The 21,214-nt window shown below is 67.5% G+C and overlaps 1 protein-coding gene across 1 annotated transcript in view; it reads left to right on the top strand.

The window, feature by feature from the left end:
* The first annotated feature begins 152 nt into the window (after window positions 1–152).
* The window catches only part of FLNC (filamin C), a 29,627-nt gene continuing 8,565 nt past the window's right edge, over window positions 153–21,214 (top strand). The window contains exons 1-33 of the mRNA XM_063153577.1: window positions 153–676; window positions 2,557–2,805; window positions 3,362–3,459; window positions 3,776–3,926; window positions 4,500–4,618; window positions 4,751–4,828; window positions 4,931–5,093; window positions 5,746–5,946; window positions 6,356–6,493; window positions 7,093–7,219; window positions 7,679–7,815; window positions 8,425–8,618; window positions 8,766–8,879; window positions 9,416–9,559; window positions 9,948–10,071; window positions 10,470–10,630; window positions 10,753–10,843; window positions 11,021–11,190; window positions 11,722–11,839; window positions 12,400–12,662; window positions 13,093–13,690; window positions 14,296–14,469; window positions 14,958–15,120; window positions 15,797–15,957; window positions 17,022–17,189; window positions 17,637–17,760; window positions 17,850–18,006; window positions 18,758–18,947; window positions 19,465–19,488; window positions 19,585–19,832; window positions 20,580–20,667; window positions 20,752–20,892; window positions 21,086–21,214. Coding sequence (XP_063009647.1) covers window positions 340–676; window positions 2,557–2,805; window positions 3,362–3,459; window positions 3,776–3,926; window positions 4,500–4,618; window positions 4,751–4,828; window positions 4,931–5,093; window positions 5,746–5,946; window positions 6,356–6,493; window positions 7,093–7,219; window positions 7,679–7,815; window positions 8,425–8,618; window positions 8,766–8,879; window positions 9,416–9,559; window positions 9,948–10,071; window positions 10,470–10,630; window positions 10,753–10,843; window positions 11,021–11,190; window positions 11,722–11,839; window positions 12,400–12,662; window positions 13,093–13,690; window positions 14,296–14,469; window positions 14,958–15,120; window positions 15,797–15,957; window positions 17,022–17,189; window positions 17,637–17,760; window positions 17,850–18,006; window positions 18,758–18,947; window positions 19,465–19,488; window positions 19,585–19,832; window positions 20,580–20,667; window positions 20,752–20,892; window positions 21,086–21,214 — 5,542 coding nt within the window. The 5' untranslated portion in view covers window positions 153–339. The remainder of the gene's footprint in view (window positions 677–2,556; window positions 2,806–3,361; window positions 3,460–3,775; window positions 3,927–4,499; window positions 4,619–4,750; window positions 4,829–4,930; window positions 5,094–5,745; window positions 5,947–6,355; window positions 6,494–7,092; window positions 7,220–7,678; window positions 7,816–8,424; window positions 8,619–8,765; window positions 8,880–9,415; window positions 9,560–9,947; window positions 10,072–10,469; window positions 10,631–10,752; window positions 10,844–11,020; window positions 11,191–11,721; window positions 11,840–12,399; window positions 12,663–13,092; window positions 13,691–14,295; window positions 14,470–14,957; window positions 15,121–15,796; window positions 15,958–17,021; window positions 17,190–17,636; window positions 17,761–17,849; window positions 18,007–18,757; window positions 18,948–19,464; window positions 19,489–19,584; window positions 19,833–20,579; window positions 20,668–20,751; window positions 20,893–21,085) is intronic.

Genomic DNA, 21,214 nt, shown 5'->3' with positions numbered 1-21,214 from the left:
CCTGCCCCGGAACCGGGACTGACCCGGGACGCCATCGCCCAGCCCCGGGACCCACAGCGGGCACAGCACCCAGCCAGGGCCCCACCCGGGACACCGGCCCGACCCGGGACAGCGGCCCCAGCGCCAGCCTCGCCACCGGCACCCAGGGGCCCCACCCCGGGCACCCACAGGGCCCCCACAGGACCCCGGCCCCGACTCGGGACCCGCCCCACGGTGCCAGGGTCCCTCCGGGACACCGGGACTGACCCGCGACCCCCGCCCAGCGCCACAAGTGACCCAGGACTCCCCCCCGTCCACTCGGGACCCCCGTGCCCACCGAGGAGCCCCCAGCCCCGCAGGATGAACTCCACGTACGAGGCGGCGCCGGGCGAGGACCCCGAGGAGCTGCCGGCCACCGAGAAGGACCTTGCGGAGGACGCGCCCTGGAAGAAGATCCAGCAGAACACGTTCACGCGCTGGTGCAACGAGCACCTCAAGTGTGTGCAGAAGCGCATCGTGGACCTGCAGCGCGACCTGAGCGACGGGCTGCGCCTCATCGCGCTGCTCGAGGTGCTCAGCCAGAAGAAGATGGGGCGCAAGCACCACCCGCGCCCCAACTTCCGCCAGATGAAGCTGGAGAACGTCTCGGTGGCCCTCGAGTTCCTGGAGCGGGAGCACATCAAGCTCGTGTCCATTGGTGGGTGTGCAAGGGGAACGGTGTCCGTGGGTGGGTGTGCAAGGGGAACGGTGTGAGGGTGGAGGGGGAATGGGCACGGTGAGTGTGCGAGGCCGGGCAGGGGTGGTGCCCTGGGCAGAGCGTGGCTGTGGGTGCCGTGAGGATGGGGCACGGTGAGCGTGCAAGGCCAATGGACAAATGAGGATGAGGAATGGGTGTGCAAGGGTGGGAGTGATGGGGGAATGGGAAATGGAGGGTGGGTGTACGAGGGCAGGGGTGGACAAGTGAGGACATGGATGAGTGTGTAAAGGGAGGGATGGATGGATGGGTGTGAATAGGGTGAGAGCGCACCGGTGGGGAATGGAGGAGTGGGAGGGGAGGATGAGTGTGCAAGGGGCACGATGGACAAATGAGGATGGGCCCGCGGGTGAGTGTGCAAGAGCAGGGCGATGGATGAATGGGAACGGAGGGTGCGTGCAAGAGTGAGGCCGAAGGGCAGGTGAGAATGGGGATCAGTGTGCAAGGGGAGGGTGACGGGAGCAGGAGCGGGGCGAGTGTGCAAGAGCGGCGGAGGGATGGCAATGGCAATGGGCGTGAGCGTGCAAGGCTGGAGGCACCGGGCGGGTGTGCAGGGGTGCGTGTGGAGGGCGGTGCGGTGTGCGGGCCGGCCCGTGCCGAGCCGGGCTGTGCCGAGCCGAGCCGAGCAGGGGGGTCCGGCCCGTGCCGAGCCGAGCCGAGCCGAGCCGGGCTGTGCCGAGCCGGGCTGTGCCGAGCCGAGCAGGGGGTCCGGCCCGTGCCGAGCCGGGCCGGGCCGTGCCGCGCGGGGGGGCTGAGCTCACGCTTGGCGCGGGGCCGGGGCGCTGATCTCACGCGCGGGGGGGCCCGGCCCGGCCCGCACCCACCCCTGCCGGGCCCCAGCGCCCACCCCCAGCCGACAGCTGCGCCGTGACCCCCCCGGCACGGGCAGGGCTGGGCCCCCCCGCGCGGCCGCACCGGGGCTGCCGGAGCCCCCCCGCGCCGTCACCGCCCCTCCCACGCGCGTCCTTGTGCCCCGGGACCCCCAGGCGTGACCCCGAGCTTTGGGCCCCCCCAGGTGTGACCCCGAGTTCTGCCCCCCCTCCCCAGGTGTGACCCCGAACTTTGGGGACCCCCCCTGGTGTGACCCCGAGTTCTGAGCACCCCCTCCAGGTGCTGCCCCCCACCTCCCGGCGGGGGGGTTTGTCCGCCCCCTCCCACACCCCCCATTTCCTCCCTGAAACGCGATCGCTCGTGGGGGAAGCGGCGGGGGAGGGGAGCGGGGGAGGGTCCGCCCCGCGGGGCGGTGGGGGAGGGCCGGGATGCCTCGGGCCCCCTCCCCCCGGCCCTCCCGTGCCTCAGTTTCCCCTCGGTGGCGCTCCAGGAATCCCCGGGGCGGGCGGGGTGCGGCGCTCCCGGGCGCTCACTGGGGGCTGCGCCCCCTCCCCAGGGCGGTGCGGGGGCTCGGGGGGCGCTGTCCTGGGCTCCTCCCTCGCTTCTGGCGTGTCCCCGGGCAGGCCTTGGTGTGCGGGCTCCCGTGGGGTGTCGGGGCGCCCCGGGACGGGTCTGGGGTGCGCCCCCTGTGCCGCGGGGTGTCGGGGTGTCAGGGGTGCCCGTGCTGGTGCTGTGGGGTTTGGGGGTGCCCCAGGTGTCCCTGTGGAGGTGCTCTGGGGTTTGGGGGTGTCAGGGGTGCCCGTGCTGGTCCTGTGGCGTTTCGGGGTGTCAGGGGTGCCCGTGCTGGTCCTGTGGGGTTTGGGGGTGATCCCTGAGGCTGATCCCGCGACTCTCCGGTTCCGGGGTCCCCCCGCGGGTCCCACAGGATGTCGGGGTGCCCGGGGGAGTCCCGAGCGATCTCGGGGTTCAGCCGCCCCGTTTCTCCCCCGCAGACAGCAAAGCCATCGTGGACGGGAACCTGAAGCTGATCCTGGGGCTGATCTGGACCCTCATCCTCCACTACTCCATCTCGATGCCCATGTGGGAGGAGGAGGAGGACGACGAAGGGCGCCACCAGACCCCCAAGCAGCGGCTGCTGGGCTGGATCCAGCACAAGGTGCCGCAGCTGCCCATCACCAACTTCAACCGCGACTGGCGCGACGGGAAAGCGCTGGGAGCGCTGGTGGACAACTGCGCCCCGGGTGAGGAGGGGATGGGGGAAAATGGGGGCAAATGGGGGATAAATGGGGGGAAAATGGGGGCAAATGGGGGGAAAATGGGGGCAAATGGGGGGCAACTGCGCCCCGGGTGAGGAGGGGATAGGGCAAATGGGGGATGAATGGGGGGGGGGGGACAAATGGGGGAAAACTGCGGTGAGGAGTGGGGACAAATGGGGGGCAAATGAGGGGACAAATGAGGGGACAAATGAGGAGACAAATGGGGGACAAATGGGGGGGACAACTGCACCCCGGGTGAGGAGCAGCAGCGGGGATGGGGGGGCAAATGGGGTGGAGAAATGGGAGGAAACTGAGCCCCAGGTGAGGGGGGAATAGGGGATGGGGGGCAAGGGGTGGGACAGGGGGCTGCTGACAGGGGTATGGAGGGTACGGGGTGTAGGCTGGCTTGGGGGACACCGATGGAGATACTGGGGGCAGCAGGTGCAGAAGGGGGGTCAGGACGGGGGGCAGGACGGGGGGCAGGACGGGGTCAGGAGGGTCCAGGACAGGGTGCGCCCCTGACCCTCCTGCCCCCCTGCAGGTCTGTGCCCAGACTGGGAGAAGTGGGACCCTAACAAGCCGGTGCAGAACGCTCGGGAGGCCATGCAGCAGGCAGACGACTGGCTGGGAGTGCCCCAGGTACGGCACGGGGGCGTGGAGGGCACTGCGGGGGTCTCCCAGGGGTGTGGGGGGGCACTGGCACTCACCCAGGTGTCCTGGGGGTGTCCTTGGGGATCCACAGGGGCATCGGGGTACCCCATGGCACCTGCGGGTGGGGGTGCGGGTGGGGGCGTTCCCCAGCATGGCAGGGAGGGTCTCAGGAGGGTGTCGGGGTCTCAGAGGGTCGGGCAGGTGTCGGGGTCTCTCCTGGCAGTGGGGAGCGTGGCGGGGGCTCCCCAGCAGGGTCCCCAGGGTGGGGGTGCCAGGAGGGTCTGACGGTGCTGGGTTCCCCCAGGTGATCGCCCCCGAGGAGATCGTGGACCCCAACGTGGACGAGCACTCGGTGATGACGTACCTGTCCCAGTTCCCCAAGGCCAAGCTGCGGCCGGGGGCCCCCGTGCGGCCCCGGCTCCCCGAGCCCGGCCGAGCGCGCGCCTACGGGCCCGGTACGGGGCTGGGGGCACCTGGGGGGCACCTGGGGGGCACCAGGGGCTGGGGACCTGGCACAGATGGGACATGGGACACAGAAGGGGCACGGAGCCCATGCAGGGGGAGCTCAGGGGCACAGGGGGCACACGGGGAGGGTACCGGGACTGGCACAGGGGGCACACGAGGAGGGTACTGGGACTGGCACAGGTGGCACATGGGGAGCGTACCGGGACTGGCACAGGGGGCACACGGGGAGGGTACTGGGTGGGGGGCTGTGCAGCCCAGCACAAGAGAGTACCTGGGCCATGACAGTGAACCATGGACACCCCCAAGCCCAGGGACTCCTCTCCAGTCCAGGGGTGTCACTGTGCCCAGGGACACCTGAGGGAAGCCCCAGGGTCTCCACTCCCCACCCAGGGCTCCCCAAGAGTCCCCCTGTGAGCAGGGACCCTCAAAGTCCTGCCAGGCTCACCTGCCCATACTCAGGAGACCACCATGGACCCCCTGCTGCCACCAAGGACAACCTGGGGTCCCAAAGTCCTGGGGGGTTTTGGGGTCCGGGGTCCCCCCCTGACTCCCCCCACCCGCAGGCATCGAGCCCCAGGGGAACGTGGTGCTGCGCCCTGCCCAGTTCACCGTGGAGACCCTGGAGGCAGGCGTGGGCGAGGTCCTGGTCTACGTTGAGGACCCCGAGGGACACACTGAGGAGGTACAGGGGCCTGGCCCCCCTCTGGGGGCTCCCCCAGCCTCCCTCTCTGGGAGACCCCCCCGTGACACCCCCCAGTGCCCCAGCTCTGTGTCACCTCCCCTTCCCCCCATTTTGGGGTCTCTCCCACCGCAGGCCAAGGTGGTCCCCAACAATGACAAGAAGCGAACGTACAGCGTCACCTACGTCCCCAAGGTTGGGGGGCTGCACAAGGTGAGCCCCCGGGTGTCCCCTGACCCCCCGGGTGTCCCCTGACCCTCTGGGTGTCCCCTGACCCCCCGGGTGTCCCCTGACGCCCTTGGTGTCGCCCTGCAGGTGACAGTGCTGTTCGCGGGGCAGAACATTGACGGGAGCCCCTTTGGGGTGAACGTGGGCATGGCCCTGGGCGATGCCAGCAAGGTCACGGCGCGGGGCCCCGGCCTGGAGCCCGTGGGCAACGTGGCCAACAAGGCCACCTACTTCGACATCTACACTGCAGGTGGGGCGCTGGGGCTCTGGGGACGTGTCTGGGCATGGCCAGGAGAATGGGGACGTGCCTTCATGGTGGCACGGCCATGGTGTGACCCAGAGACTTTGAGGACGTGTCCTTGTGGTGCTGTGGCTGTGACATGGCACGCTGGCACTGTCCATGTCCTTATGGTGACACGGGGTGCCTGGTGGCTCTGGGCATGTGTCCCTGGAGTGGCAGGACCGTGGCATGATCTCATGGTGGCTTGGGGACACCTCCTTCTCATTCCAGCATGGCCAGGTGGCTCTGGGGAAGTGTCCTCAAGGTGGCCTCGATGTAGCATGACCTGGTGGCTCTGGGGCCACACCTTCATGGTGACATGGCCATGCGGTGGTCTAATGGTGGGTGGCAGGGCCGTGGCATGGCAAGTGGCACCAAGACTGTGTCCTCCTTGTGCCGTGGCCATGGGTGGTCTGGTGGCCGTGGGGCCGTCAGGGTGACAGGGCCGTGGGACGGCTGGTGACTCTGGGGACACATCCCCACGGTGGCCTGGCCATGGCACTGAGCACGTGGCCGTGGGGCCACGTCAGGGTGGCAGGGCCGTGGGACGGCTGGTGACTCTGGGGACACATCCCCACGGTGGCCTGGCCATGGCACTGAGCGCGTGTCCTGGCGACGGCAGGGGCTGGCTCGGGCGATGTGGGGGTGGTGATCACGGACCCCCAGGGCCGACGGGACACCGTGGAGGTGATGCTGGAGGACAAGGGGGACAACGTGTTCCGCTGCACCTACCGGCCCGTCCTCGAAGGGCCACACACCATCTGTGTCACCTACGCCGGCGCCCAGGTCCCCAGGAGCCCCTTCACTGTCAACGTGGCTGAAGGTGAGGCTCCCTCCTGGGTCCCCACGTGGCTCCAGAAACATCTGTGGCCACTGTAGCTATGACAATGACACCTATCAGCGGCTCCACATCACCCAGCTGTGACCGTGGTGGCCCCAGGGCACTCAGTGGTGACCGTGGTGGCCCCGGGGCACCCAGTGGTGACCGTGGTGGTCCATGACGCCAGTAAGTGACCACGGGTGCACCATGGTCCCCTCACACTCCCCAGGGTGTCCCTCTGGCACCCCTGTCCCCAGGGGTTGGTTCCTTGTGTCCCTGAGGACACCGTGGCACTCCCCTGTCCCCAGGACATCCCCATGTGCCGCTCCCCGCCCTGGGACACCCCCGTCCCTGTCCCTGGGGGCTCCCCAGGGTCCCCCTGGCTCCTGGAGGCGCTAACGGCAGTTTGCAGCCTGCACCCCCTCGGCGGTCCGGGCCACGGGCAGGGGGCTGCAGCCACGGGGGGTCCGAGTGCAGGACGTGGCCGACTTCAAGGTGCTGACCCGGGGCGCGGGCAGCGGGGACCTGCGGGTGACGCTGCGGGGACCAGGTACGTGCCACGTGTGGGAGCATGGGGCTGGCAGGCTGGGGGCACTGTGTGTGGGCACTGGGGACCTGCGGGTGACACTGCGGGGACCAGGTACACCGTGGGGGTGGCCATGGGGAGGGGGGTGCGTGGGTGGGGGTCCCGTTAGGTGGTCCATGGGGGCTGGATGGTTGGAGGCCATCCTGGGGTTGACCATGGGTTGGGGTGCCCTGGGGTGGGTGCATGGGCAGGGGTCCCGTGAGGTGTTCCATGGAGGTGGGATGGTTGGGGTGCCATGGGAGGTGCGTGCCTGGGGTGCCCTGGGGTGGGTGCATGGGCAGGGGTCCCGTGAGGTGTTCCATGGAGTTTGGATGGTTGGGGTGCCATGGGAGGTGCGTGCCTGGGGTGCCCTGGGGTGGGTGCATGGGCAGGGGTCCCGTGAGGTGTTCCATGGAGTTTGGATGGTTGGGGTGCCATGGGAGGTGCGTGCCTGGGGTGCCCTGGGGTGGGTGCGTGGGCGGGGGTCCCGTGAGGTGTTCCATGGAGGTGGGATGGTTGGGGTGCCGTGGGAGGTGCATGCCTGGGGTGCCCTGGGGTGGGTGCCCATCTGACCCGTCCCACAGGGGGCACGGAGGAGCCGGTGACAGTGCGGGACGTCGGTGACGGCGTCTACGAGTGCGAGTACGTGCCGCGGGTGCCCGGCACGTACCAGGTGTCCATCACCTGGGGCGGCTACGCCATCCCCCGCAGGTCAGTGCCCAGCTCGGGGGCACGGAGGGGGTGGGCTTGTGCGGAATGGGGGGCGGGGGGATGGACGAACCCGCCCCTCACTGCCCCGCCACCCTCCCGGCCCATCTGAGATGCGGGTGTGCCCCTGGGGTGGGGGTCTGGGGAATGTGGGCTGGGTGGGGGGTACAAGCCCTCCCTCATCTGCCCAAGCCAATTTGCGGTGCAGGTGTCCCCACAGGGGTGGGACGTATCTGGGGGGACTGGGGGGTGCAGGTGTAGTGTGATCCCCTCTCTCCCATGGCCCCCAGCCCGAGGTGCAGGTGTGTGAGGGGATGTACAGGTGTGTCACAGCCCCCTCACACCTGCCTGTCCCTGTGCCCCCAGCCCGTTTGGGGTGCCGGTGTGTGAGGGGATGGGGGTGTACAGGTGTGTACAGGTGTGTCACAGCCCCCTCACACCTGCCTGTCCCTGTGCCCCCAGCCCATTCGAGGTGCAGGTGTCCCCCCAGCCGGGCACACAGAAGGTCCGGGCCTGGGGGCCGGGGCTCGAGGGCGGCGTCGTGGGGCGCCCTGCAGACTTCGTGGTCGAGGCCGTCGGCACTGAAGTGGGGACCCTCGGTGAGCAGGGGGGTGTACAGGTGGGGGGCACTGTGGTGGGGACCCTGGGCGAGCCCTGAAGGGGGGGACATGGGGACAGGGTTGGAGCACCGTGGTGGGAACATGGGGACAGGGCTGGAGGTCCTGTGGTGGGAACAGGGTGGGGGCTATGTGGTGGGGTGACACCCTGTTGGGGACAGAATGGGGGGCACCATGGGCAGCGTGGCACTGTGGGGGTGTCACTATGGTGGGGTCCAGGGCATGGAGTGTGTGAAAACCCATTGGGGATATGGGGACAGGCTGGAGGATGGGCACCATAGTGGGGGCCCCCAGTGCTATGGGGACACAGGCGTGCAGAGGTGGTGACATGGGGCAGGTTGGGGGTGGCCCCAGAGGTGTCAGGGGACACGGGTGGTGCCACACTGGGGGGACATGGTCACAGAGAGGGGACAATGGTCTGGGGGTCCCCACTGCGGGGGGACATAAAGACATGTTAGGTGTCACCCTGCTGGGGGCATGGGCACAGGGGGTGAGGATGAGCTCTGGGGTGGTGGCACAGGCGCAGGGGGTGAGGACGAGCTCCAGGGGTGGTGGCACAGGCGCAGGTGACAGTGTCTGTGGTGTCCCCAGGGTTCTCCATCGAGGGCCCGTCCCAGGCGCGCATCGAGTGCGATGACAAGGGCGACGGCTCGTGCGACGTGCGCTACTGGCCCACGGAGCCGGGGCTGTACGCCGTGCACGTGGTGTGCGACGACGAGGACATCCGGGACAGCCCCTTCATGGCTGACATCCGTCCCGCTCCCCCCGACTCCTGGCCCGACAAGGTGCTGCGACCCACGGCAACCCACGGATCCTGGGGCGCCCTTGTGCTCCACAGTGCCCTGCTGTGCCCCACTGCGCCCCACTGCGCCTCACCTGTGGGTGCTGGGGGTGCCAGCACCCACTGCATCCTTCCAACCCCCTCTCCATAGGTGAAGGCCTTCGGGCCGGGGCTGGAGCCCACTGGCTGCATCGTGGATCACCCGGCCGAGTTCACCATCGACGCCCGTGGTGCCGGCAAGGGGCCCCTCAAGCTCTATGCACAGGTGGGAGCTCCAGGGGCTGCTGGGTGGCATTGGGTGGTGTTGGGTGGCATTGGGTGGTGTTGAACACCTTTGGGTACTGTTGAACAACGCTGGGTTCCATTTAGTGTTGTTGGGCACCTAGAGCACTACTGGGTGCTCTTGGGCACCCTTGGGTGTCATTGGCCAACGCTCAGAGCCATTGGGCACCCTTGGGAGCCATTGGCCAGTGCTTAGTGGCATTGGGCACCCTTGGGAGCCATTGGCCAATGCTGAGTGCCGTTGGGCGCCCTTGGGTGCCATTGGCCAACACCGAATGCCATTGAACACCCTTGGGAGCCATTGGGCAGTGCTGAGTGCCATTGGGCACCCTTGGGTGCCATTGGCCAATGCTGAGTGCCGTTGGGCACCCTTGGGCGCCCTTGGGTGCCACACTGAGTGCTGTTGGGCACTCTTGGGTGCCATTGGCCAATGCTGAGTGCTGTTGGGCACCCTTGGGTGCCCTTGGGTGCCACACTGAGTGCCATTGGGCTCCCTCACCTCCCCCCTGCTGCTCACAGGACGCCGAGGGCTTCCCCATTGACATCAAGGTGAAGGACAACGGTGACGGCACCTTCCACTGCGTCTACGTGCCCACCAAGGCCATGAAGCACACAGTCATCGTCGCCTGGGGGGGCGTCAACACCCCCAACAGCCCCTTCCGTGTGGGTGTCATGGGGGCCCGTGGGTGCAGGGATGGCCGTGGGGTCCCTTGAGGTGTCGAGAGGGGTGTCAGTCATGGAGGGTGTTACGGTGTCAGCTGTGGGGCATGGGAGTCCCGTGGGGCTGGGGGCCCGGCTGGGACTGGAGGCCCATGCGGTGGTGATGTGGAGGGAAATGGGGGTCCCATGGGGTGCTGGGCGTGGGGATGGAGGTCCCAGACCTATAGGGTGCTGGGGTCGGGCTGGGGGTCCCATGGAGTGCTGGGGAAGGGAGTCTGGAGGGGTTGGATGGAGGCAGGGTGCCATGGTGGGGTTGGAGGTCCCAGTCCCATGGGGTGTCAGGGCAAGAGGGGTCTGTGCCCCTGCCCCATGAGACACTGTGGGCCCGCAGGTGAGCGTGGGTGAGGGCAGCCACCCCAGCAGGGTGAAGGTGCACGGGCCGGGTGTGGAGAAGACGGGGCTGAAGGCCAACGAACCCACCTACTTCACCGTGGACTGCAGTGAGGCTGGACAGGGTGGGTGCAATGGGGGGCCACCCTGGGAACTCCTCTGGGCATGAGCCTTGTGTCCCTGGGCCAGCACCCCTGGCCCAGCACCCCTGGTCCTGCACCATTTCTGCCAGTCCTGCTCCATCATTCCTGGATCAAGGGTCCTTCATTCTGGGCCCATCAGTTCTGGTCCTGGTCCTACATCCGTGATCCTGGTCCATTGTCCCTGCTCCTGGTCCAGGATTCCTGGGCCTGCATCCCTGACCCTGCACCTGCATCCCTGGTCCGTTATCTCTGATCCTGGTCCGTCAGTCCTGGCCCTGTCCATCACCTCCAGCCCTGATCCTGCCCCCTGCCCCATCTGCCCGGTCCCACTCCTTGGTGTCCCCCTGGGAGCGGGGGCCGCTGACCCGGGCACCCCACAGGTGACGTCAGCATTGGCATCAAGTGTGCCCCGGGCGTGGTGGGGCCGCTGGAGGCCGACATCGACTTTGACATCATCAAGAACGACAACGACACCTTCACGGTCAAGTACACGGCGCCGGGCGCGGGGCTCTACACCATCATGGTGCTCTTTGCCAACCAGGTCAGGGCCTGGCACTGCCCCACGGCCCCTGGGTCCGTCCCGCACTCTGTGGGTGCCCCCAGGCACCAGGGCTGTGATGCCGTGGTGCCCCCGTGTCACTGTGCCCTGGTCTTGGTCCCCAGGAGATCCCCTCCAGCCCCTTCCGCATCAAGGTGGATCCATCCCACGATGCCAGCAAGGTCAAAGCCGAGGGACCCGGGCTCAGCCGGACAGGTGAGGGCGGGGGACATGGGCTGAGGGCGATGGGTGCTGTGGGTCCCACGGGGCTGACACGGGGGGCAGGGCTGGAGGTGGGGACCCCCACCCACCTTTGGGTGCTGTGGGGCAGGGACTGTGGGTCCCGTGGGTCCCGTGGGTCCCACAGTGACCTGACCCGGTGCTGCGCTGCAGGGGTGGAGGTGGGGACCCCCACCCATTTCCGCGTGCAGACGCGGGGCGCGGGCAAGGCCCCCCTGGACGTGCGGTTCGTGGGCTCGGGGCCGGGCCCGGCGGTTGCTGACTTCGAGGTCATCGACAACCACGACTATTCCTACACGGTCAAGTACACCCCGCTGCAGCAGGTGCGTGCTGGGGGGCCGGGACATCCCACCCCAGACCACAGGGTCACCCCTGGGGGAGTGTGTGGCCAGCACACAGGGGCAATGCCCAACCACAGGGGTACCCAAGAGGGGCCCCCTCACCCACACCCCATCCCCTGGGCTCCCCCAAGGACACCCCCCCACAGAGCCCAGTGTGTAGGGGCACCCCATGAGCCCCCCCTCCCCACAGGCACCCCCAGCTCCTGGGAAACCCACCCCTATGAACCCCTCCATTGCCATGGACACCCCCCCTCTGTGGCACCTCCGGGGGCAGCTGCAGCCCCACGTGTGTGCCTGTCAACCCACGGCACCCCCAGGTGCATGGATTCCCCATCCCTGGCATTCACCCTCCCCAGCAGCCGTGGGTGACCCCCAGCCCCGCTCAGCCTCATGGCTGTGTGTCCCCTGGCACCCCCTTGGAACCCCCCAGCGCTGGGTGCCTGCCCTCTGCCCCATGGCTGGGCGCTGTGTGGGGGTCCCCTGGCACACCCTGAAGCAGAGTTGTTCCTGCAGGGCCCCCTGTCCGTGGTGGTCACCTATGGGGGGGACCCCATCCCCAAGAGCCCCTTCCCCGTCACTGTGGCTCCCCCCCTGCAGCTGGGCAAGGTCAAGGTGCAGGGGCTCAACAGCAGTGAGTGCAGCGCTGGGGAATGGTGGGGGGACCCCAGGGAGGGGACCCTGCATGTGCTGGGGTGGGGGGCAGGCCCTGGAAGGGACCCCTGAGCACTGGGGGCACCCTGGGGGAAGAAGAGACCTTGGGGGGACACCTGGGGGCAGGATCAGCCTGGGGGGCACTCTGAGTGTGGGGTCAGCATGGGGTGAGGGCACATGGGGCACAGACACTGCATATGGGGGTACCTGGGTGGGGGACACACCCTGGTTATGGGGTGCAGCTTGGGGGCCCCAAGGGTGGGTTGGGGGGCACCCTAGCAGGAGAGGTTTGGGACAGCCTGTGCATGGGAGCAACCAGGATATGGGGGACAGATATGGGTGGGGGCATGGGGGGGACACACCCTGTGGGGAAGCAATTCCCTGGATGTGGGGGACACCCTTGGGTGGAGGGGACCCACCCTGGGACAGACACGCACTCCCTGCCCCGGGTCTGGGGGACACATCTGGGCGTGGGGCTCTCTGTAGGTCTGGGGGCACCCCGGGGTGTGGGTGCCGCTCTGACCCCCCACTCCCCCGCAGAGGCAGAGGTGGGGCAGGTGCAGGAGTTCCAGGTGGAGGCGCAGGGCGCAGGAGGCCAGGGCCAGCTGGAGGTGAAGGTGACGGGCCCCTCGCGGCGCCCCGTGCCCTGCACAGTGGGGCCTGCCCCCCCCGGGGGCCCCCACCCCGTCACCTTCACGCCCTCCGAGGAGGGGCCCCACCGCGTCGAGGTCACCTACGACGGGCACCCGGTGCCAGGCAGCCCCTTCCCTGTGGAGGCTCTGCTGCCCCCTGACCCCTCCAAGGTGAGCCTGGCACATGCGTGTGCCACAGGGGTGTGTGCCACAGGGGTGTGTGTCACAGGTGTGTGTGTGTCCCAGCCCCTGTGTGTCCCTCTGCCCTCCTGACCCCCGCGTGCTGCTCACAAGCCCCAAATGTGCCTATACCCCCTTAACCCCTGCATGTCCCTCTTGACCCCACGTGTTCCTGTGCGAGCAGGTGGTGGCCTCGGGGCTGGGGCTGCAGGGCAGCCACACGGGGGTCCACTGACCCCTACCTGTCCCTGTGTCCCCCTGACCCCTACGTGTCCCTCTGTCCCCTTGACCTCCTCCTGTCCCTGAGTCCCCCTTGCCCTTCCCCGTCCCTGTGTCCCCCTGACCCCATGTGTCACTGTGTCCCCCTTGCCCTCCCCCTGCCCCTGTGTCCCCCTGACCCCGTGTGTCCCTGTGCCCGCAGGTGGTGGCCTCGGGGCCGGGGCTGAAGGGCGGCCGTGTTGGGGTGCCAGCGCCGTTCTCCATTGCCACGCAGGGCGCGGGCAGTGGGGGGCTGGGGCTGACAGTGGAGGGGCCCTGCGAGGCCAAGATCGAGTGCCAGGACAACGGGGACGGCTCGTGCGCCGTGTCCTACCTGCCCACGGCGCCCGGGGAGTACCACATCAACATCCTGTTCGCCGGGCGCCACATCCCGGGCAGCCCCTTCACGGCCGCGGTCACGGCGCCCTTCGACCCGGCCAAGGTGACGGCCTCGGGGCCGGGGCTGGAGCGCGGCCGCGCCGGCGAGGCCGCCGTGTTTTCCGTGGACTGCTCCCAGGCCGGTGAGGCCGAGCTCACCATCGAGATCCGCTCCGAGGCCGGCGTCAAGGCCGAGGTGCTGGTGCAGAACAACCGCGACGGCACCTATGCCATCACCTACACCCCGGCCTGCGCCGGCGCCTACACCATCACCATCAACTATGGCGGCCTCCCGGTGCCCAACTGCCCCGTGCGCGTCACCGTGGACCCCGCCGTGGACACCAGCAGCGTCAAGGTCTACGGCAAAGGCGTGGAGCCGCGAGGTGAGCCAGGGGCCGCGCACCGTGGCGCCTCCTTCCCTTGGACGGGGGTCTCCTCCCGTCCCTGTGGGCATCTCCTCCTCCTGGGTACCCCTGTGGACACCACCACAGGCATCTCCCCTCTATGAGTATGCCCACGGGCACCCCATCCCCGTGGGTATTCCCTCTCTGTGGACATCCCCGCTCACAGGCGTTCCAGCCCCATGGGCACCCCATGGACAGCTCTTCTCACGTGGGTGATTTCTGGGCACCCTCTAGACATCCCTCCATGGGCACCTGCCCCTTGCATGGACAACCCCGTCACTGTGGACACTCCCATGGACACCAACATCTCCTCCCCATGGGCATCCGCTCTAATGGGGGCTCTCCTGGGCACCCCACAGGCGTCTCTCCTCCCCCTGTCCCCCTTGCCACCACCACTACTCAGGGTCCCTGTGGTTTTCCCCTCATTCCTGGGGGAAGTTCTGGGGATGCAGGAGGTGTGGGGTGGGACCCCAAGGGGGTGCCAGTTGCCCCCTGAGGCCCCTGTGTGCTGGGGGGGCTCTCAGAGGCTGCTGTAAGGGACCCTCAGGTGAGCTCTGGGCCCCCTGACCCCCTGTGCCCCTCAGGAGTGCTGCGGGAGGTGGGCACTGAGTTCACGGTGGATGCACGGGCCCTGGCCCCCACCGGGGGACCCCACGTCCAGGCCCGGGTGCTGAACCCCTCAGGGACCCCCATCGACACCTTCGTCACCGACCTCGGCGATGGCACCTACCGCGTGGAGTACACACCCTTCGAGGAGGGTGAGGGACCCCCACAGCCCCCCCTGGGACCCCCAACACCCCCAGAGACCCCCAGACCCTCCTGGAGAGCACAGGCATCCCCAGGGGACCCCTGGGAACCTCAGGGACCATGAGCTCCCCCAGGGTCTTTGCTCCTACACCTGACTCCAGCTTCCCCCCAGGACCCCAAGTCCTGGCCAGGCATCCTCCATTCCTCATGAGGCACCTTCAGAGAGGGAGGGACCTTCCCATACCATGTCCAAGTGGGGACCCCCTTCAATTCCTGCTGGATCCCCAGAACCAGGAACCCCCAAGACCCCTGAGACACCGCCAAATCCCAACCGGGGACTCCCAGCCTCCCCAAAAAACCTCATCCAGGGATCCCCAAAACCCCCAAGGCCTTTCAAACCCCACTGAGGGACCCCCACAGCTCCTGACCCCCTGAGAATCTCCACTGCAGAGGCCCCTCGTGCCCCTCCATGGCAGTGAGTGATGTGTCCCTGTCGCAGGGCTGCACCTGGTGGAGGTGACATACGACGACGTGGCGGTCCCCAAGAGCCCGTTCCGTGTGGGGGTGGCCGAGGGCTGCGACCCCACCCGCGTTCGGGCACACGGCCCCGGCCTGGAGGGCGGCGTGGTGGGCACGGCCAACCACTTCACCGTGGAGACCAGGTGGGCACCGACCCCAGCCTCAACCCAGGCCTGCTCCCAAAGGCCCAACCCCTGCCCTACAAATGCCCTGCCCGAGCCATGTTCCACCCCATGGACCCCTCATGCTGTCCCTCTTGGGGGGTTTGGGGTGGGCAGGGCTCCCTGCTTCACTGTGGAGACCAGGTGGGCACCAGCCCTGAGTCCTTCCGTTCCCACACCCATGGACTCCTCCCCCAGAGATGTCACCTCCATGCCAGGCCACCATCTCCATTGCCTGTCGTGGAAGTGCCACCACTATCCTCTTGCACCTGTGCCCTTCATGTGCATGTCCCACCTCTATCCCACACCCCCAGCCTGCCACCTCCATCCCATGCCACCACTCTGGCATCTTCATGTTCTGCCACGGAGGTCCCACACCACCTCTTGCATCCTCTACCACCTGTGTCCTTTTCCATGGATGTGCCACCTCCATCCCATGTCACCAAACAGGCATCTCCCCCCCTGCTATGAAAGTGCCACCTCCATCCCATGTCACCAGGATATCATCTCTGTCCCCTTGCCATGGAGGTGCCACCTCTGCCAGGGAGGTGGCACGTCCCTCCCCCTGCCATGGAGGTAGCACCTCCATCTCCCCACCATGGCAGTTGCTCCCCCTGGCGTGCCCGTGTCACCTCTCTGAGCGGTGGCATGTCCCCAGGGGCGCGGGCACCGGGGGGCTGGGCCTGGCCATCGAGGGTCCCTCAGAGGCGAAGATGTCCTGCAAGGACAACAAGGACGGGAGCTGCGCCGTGGAGTACGTCCCCTTCACGCCTGGTGACTACGACGTCAACATCACCTTCGGCGGCCACCCCATCCCAGGTGGGCACACGCGGGGACGGGGCTGCGGGACACGTCCTCACTGTCATCTCTCAGGCACAGGGCTGCACTGTGGTCACCCACCCACGGTGGCCCCGCAGCCAAGCTGTCCCCTGCCTGTGCTGTCCCCACGGCTTTGGTACCCCCGAGGCCACACTGACCGATGGCCGTGTTGTCCTCATGGCTCCCATTGACCCCATGGCCACACTGACCTTATGACACACTGACCCCACAAAGTGTCCATGACATGATGGACACGCCAACTGTATGGCCACGCTGTCCTTGTGCCCCTGTTGAGCTCATGGCCATGTTGACCTTGTCCCCACACTGCCCCCATCCCCACACTGCCCCCATCCCCACACTGACCCCACACTCACACTGACCCCACACTCACACTGACCCCATCCCCACACTGACCCCATCCCCACACTGCCCCCACACTCACACTGCCCCCATCCCCACACTGCCCCCACACTCACACTGACCCCACACTCACACTGACCCCATCCCCACACTGACCCCACACTCACATTGACCCCACACTCACACTGACCCCATTCCTACACTGCCCCCACACTCACACTGCCCCCACACTCACACTGCCCCCATCCCCACACTGCCCCCATCCCCACACTGCCCCCACACTCACACTGACCCCATCCCCACACTGACCCCATCCCCACACTGACCCCATTCCCACACTGACCCCATCCTCACACTGCCCCCATTCCTACACTGCCCCCATCCCCACACTGCCCCCATCCCCACACTGCCCCCATCCCCACACTGCCCCCACACTCACACTGACCCCATCCCCACACTGACCCCATTCCCACACTGCCCCCATCCCCACACTGCCCCCACACTCACATTGACCCCACACTCACACTGACCCCATCCCCACACTGACCCCATCCCCACACTGACCCCATTCCTACACTGACCCCACACTCACACTGCCCCCATCCCCACACTGCCCCCACACTCCCATTGGCATTGCCACTCTGCCCCCATCCCCAGCTGCCCCATGGCGCCTCCCCCATGCCCTGACCCCTCTCTGCACACAGGGAGCCCGTTCCGGGTGCGAGTGCGGGATGCTGTGGACGCCTCCAAGGTGACGTGCTCGGGGCCGGGGCTGGGCCCCAGTGTCCGTGCCCGGCTGCCCCAGAGCTTCACTGTGGACGTCAGTGCCGCGGGACGTGCCGCCCTCGAGGTGACGCTGCTGGGGCCCACTGGTACGTGGGGACAGGGGGGGCAGGGGGCCTGTGTCTCGTGGGGTGTCCTGGCCTTGGGGGTGTCCTGCCTCTTGTCCTGCTCCATAGGATGTCCTGGCCCTTGGATCCCATGGTCTATGGAGAGTCCTGCCCCTGGGGTGCCCTGACTCCTGGGTTGTCTGGCACCATGCATGCCCTGTTCCAAAGGGTGCCCAGCCTCACGGTGTCCCCTGTTATATAGGGTGTCCTACCTGTGGACGTCCTGCTCCATAGATTGTCCTACCCCATAGGACATCCAGCCCCATGGATGTCCTTCTTCATAGGGCATCCAACGCCATGGGGTGTCCTCTTCATGGATGCTCAGATCCACCCAGGGAGGTTGTGCCCTACATGCTGCTCTATGCCCTCCTGTCCCACACGTCTCCCTGCCTCACGTGTCCCCACCCCACACGTCCCACTGTCCCACAGGGCTGCCGGAGCCAGTGGAGATCCGAGACAACGGCGATGGCACCCACAAGGTCACCTACACGCCGGCCACCGATGGGCCCTACACCGTGTCCATCAAGTACGGGGGGCAGGAGGTGCCACGCAGGTGAGACCCTGCCTCGGGTGGGCACAAGGGACAGGATCCCCACACAGCCTGGAGATCCCGGCGCCCCCCTGACTCCCTGCCTCCCCCAGCCCCTTCAAGGTGACGGCGCTGCCCACCCACGATGCCAGCAAGGTGCGGGCGAGCGGCCCCGGGCTGAGCGCGGGGGGCATCCCTGCCAGCCTGCCCGTGGAATTCACCATCGACGCCCGCGACGCCGGCGAGGGGCTGCTCACGGTCCAGATCCTGGTCAGTGCGTGAGGGGGAGACGTGGGGGACTGTGAGGGTTGTGGGGGGCATGCTGGGGATGGGCTGCTCACCGTGCAGATCCTGGTCAGTGCAGGGGGGTCATGGGTGCTGAGCCGCCCATGGTGCCCTTTCCCCACACCCCCGGGTGCTGAGCCCCACAGGCTGCCCTTTCCCCACACCCTGGGGTGCTGAGCCCCATGGTGCCCTTTCCCCACACCCCCGGGTGCTGAGCCGCCCATGGTGCCCTTTCCCCACACCCCCGGGTGCTGAGCCGCCCATGGTGCCCTTTCCCCACACCCCCGGGTGCTGAGCCCCCCATGGTGCCCTTTCCCCACACCCCCGGGTGCTGAGCCCCCCATGGTGCCCTTTCCCCACACCCCGGGGTGCTGAGCCCCCCATGGTGCCCTTTCCCCACACCCCGGGGTGCTGAGCCCCATGGTGCCCTTTCCCCATACCCCCGGGTGCTGAGCCCCCCATGGTGCCCTTTCCCCACACCCCGGGGTGCTGAGCCGCCCATGGTGCCCTTTCCCCACACCCCGGGGTGCTGAGCCCCATGGTGCCCTTTCCCCACACCCTGGGGTGCTGAGCCCCCCATGGTGCCCTTTCCCCACACCCCCGGGTGCTGAGCCCCATGGTGCCCTTTCCCCATACCCCCGGGTGCTGAGCCCCCCATGGTGCCCTTTCCCCACACCCCCGGGTGCTGAGCCCCACAGGGTGCCCCCAGCACGGGCACTGATGGGGCTGCCTGCAGGACCCCGAGGGACAGCCCAAGAAGGCCTCGATCCGGGACAACGGGGACGGCACCTACACGGTGTCCTACGTGCCCGACGTGCCGGGGCGCTACACCAGCACTGTCAAGTACGGGGGCGACGAGATCCCCGCATCGCCCTTCCGCGTCCTGGCCGTGCCCTCTGGCGATGCCAGCAAGTGCCTCGTCACAGGTGGGGCTGCCCCCCAGTGTCCCTATGCTGACCCGTGTCATCCCCTTGCTGGCCTCTGGCATCCCCTTGCTGACGCACAGCATCCCCTCACTGCCCCACGATGTCCCCTCGCTGCCCCAGCGCACCCCTCCCTGCCCCACGGCGTCCCTCTTGCCCCACAGCATCCCCTCCTGCCCCACAACATCCATATGCTGACCCACAGTGTCCCCCTGCTGTCCCACAACACCCATATACTGACCCACAGTGCCCCCCTGCTGCCCCGCAGCACCCAGCCCAGACACCCCTGCCTTACCCCCACCACCCCGTGGCTGCCCCCCAGCACACGCCCTGCCCCACTGCTGCCCCCCAGCACCCCTGCCACCGCCCCAGACCTGCCCCGCGGCGCAGTGGGGATGAATGGGTGCCCCCAGGACAGGATGTGCCGGCCCCCCCGGAGCTCCCCGGCCCCCTCGGCCCCCCTGGCCCCCCAACCAGCCCCCCAACCCCTTCTCACCGCTCTCCCTGGTCTTTCTTGCAGTATCCATTGGGGGCCATGGACTGGGTAAGTGGTGCCAGGGGGCACTTGGGGGGCTGGGAGGAGGCAGTTGGGGGATAGGTTTGGAGCCCCCCCGTGGCCCTGACCCCACCCTCCCTGCAGGTGCCTGCCTGGGCCCCACGATCCAGATCGGCGAGGAGACGGTGATCACGGTGGACGCAAAGGCGGCGGGGCAGGGCAAGGTCACCTGCAAGGTGTCAACGCCTGACGGTGCCGAGCTGGACGTGGATGTGGTGGAAAACCACGACGGCACTTTTGACATCTTCTACACCGCTCCTGAGCCCGGCAAATACGTCATCACCATCCGCTTTGGCGGGGAGCACGTCCCTAACAGCCCCTTCCATGTCATGGTGAGTGGGGCACGTCCCCAACAGCTCCTTCCATGTCATGGTGAGTGGGGCATGTCCCCAACAGCTCCTTCCATGTCATGGTGAGTGGGGCACGTCCCCAACAGCCCCTTCTATGTCATGGTGAGTGGGGCACGTCCCCAACAGCCCCTGCCATGTCACGGTGAGTGGGGCACGTCCCCAACAGCCCCTGCCATGTCATGGTGAGTGGGGCACTGCATTTTGAACACCAGGATGAAATCTTGGTGGGGTTGGGAAATGGTGGATCCAAGGGGCAAAGAGTTGAGGGCACAACGGACAGCAAGGGACAGATTTTGAACACCAGGGTAACACCATGGTGGGGTTGGAACCTCGTGGTAGGCATCAACAGACAGAGGACTGGGGCCATGGTCAACACCAAGGGACAGAGAGTTGAGTCAGTCAGCGTGGAGCTGCAAGAGCACAATGGGCACTGTAGGGTTGGGTGACCATGATGGGAGTTATGGAACTGGGGGACCATAGAGGGGCAGTGCTGGGACAATGGTGACCATCATGGAGCTGAGAGTTGGGAGACCATGGTGGGCACTGTGGGGCCAGGGCTGTGGTGTTGGGCGTTGTTAGGATCATGGTGGACACCATGGGGTTTGGAGGTCTGAGGATCATTACAGGGCTGGGAGCCCACCTTGGGCATTCTCATGTCCCCTCTATGGCCACCCTGGGGCTGGGAGCCCACCATGAGGTTCTCACCTTCCCTCTCTGCCCCATGATCAGGCCACGGAGGAGCCCCCAGCCACCACCGAGAACCTCCGGCCCTTCAACCTCGTCATCCCCTTCACGGTGCAGAAGGGTGAGATCACAGGTACAGCACTGGGTTGTGGGGATGGGGAGCACCCCTTCAGGCTCCAGCCCCCTCTTGGTGCCCCTACTGACGGAATACCCCCAGGTGAGGTGCGGATGCCCTCGGGGAAGACAGCGCGGCCCAGCATCACCGACAACAAGGACGGGACGGTGACAGTGCACTATGCCCCCTCTGAGAAGGGGCTGCACGAGATGGACATTCGCTACGATGGCAACCACATCCCTGGTGAGCTGCTGGGGGGCACTGGGGGGCACTGGGAGGTGTCTGAGGAAAGTGGATGCAACTATGCCCTGGCTGGGCTCCTGTGGGGCAGGCACGCACCACGGTGTGGAATGTCCCTGTGGAATGTCTCTGTGGGGTCCATGGTTGGTCACCCTTGTGTTGGGGTGTCCCTGACCGTTGTCCCTTGTGTCCCCAGGGAGTCCCCTCCAGTTCTACGTGGATGCCATCAACCCACGCCACGTCAGTGCCTATGGGCCTGGGCTGAGCCATGGCATGGTCAACAAGCCGTGCACATTCACCATTGTCACCAAGGATGCTGGCGAGG

The sequence above is a fragment of the Melospiza melodia genome, chromosome 4 (genome assembly GCF_035770615.1).
Source record: "Melospiza melodia melodia isolate bMelMel2 chromosome 4, bMelMel2.pri, whole genome shotgun sequence".
Lineage (NCBI taxonomy): Eukaryota > Metazoa > Chordata > Aves > Passeriformes > Passerellidae > Melospiza > Melospiza melodia.
This window is presented reverse-complemented; position numbering and strand designations above follow the sequence as displayed.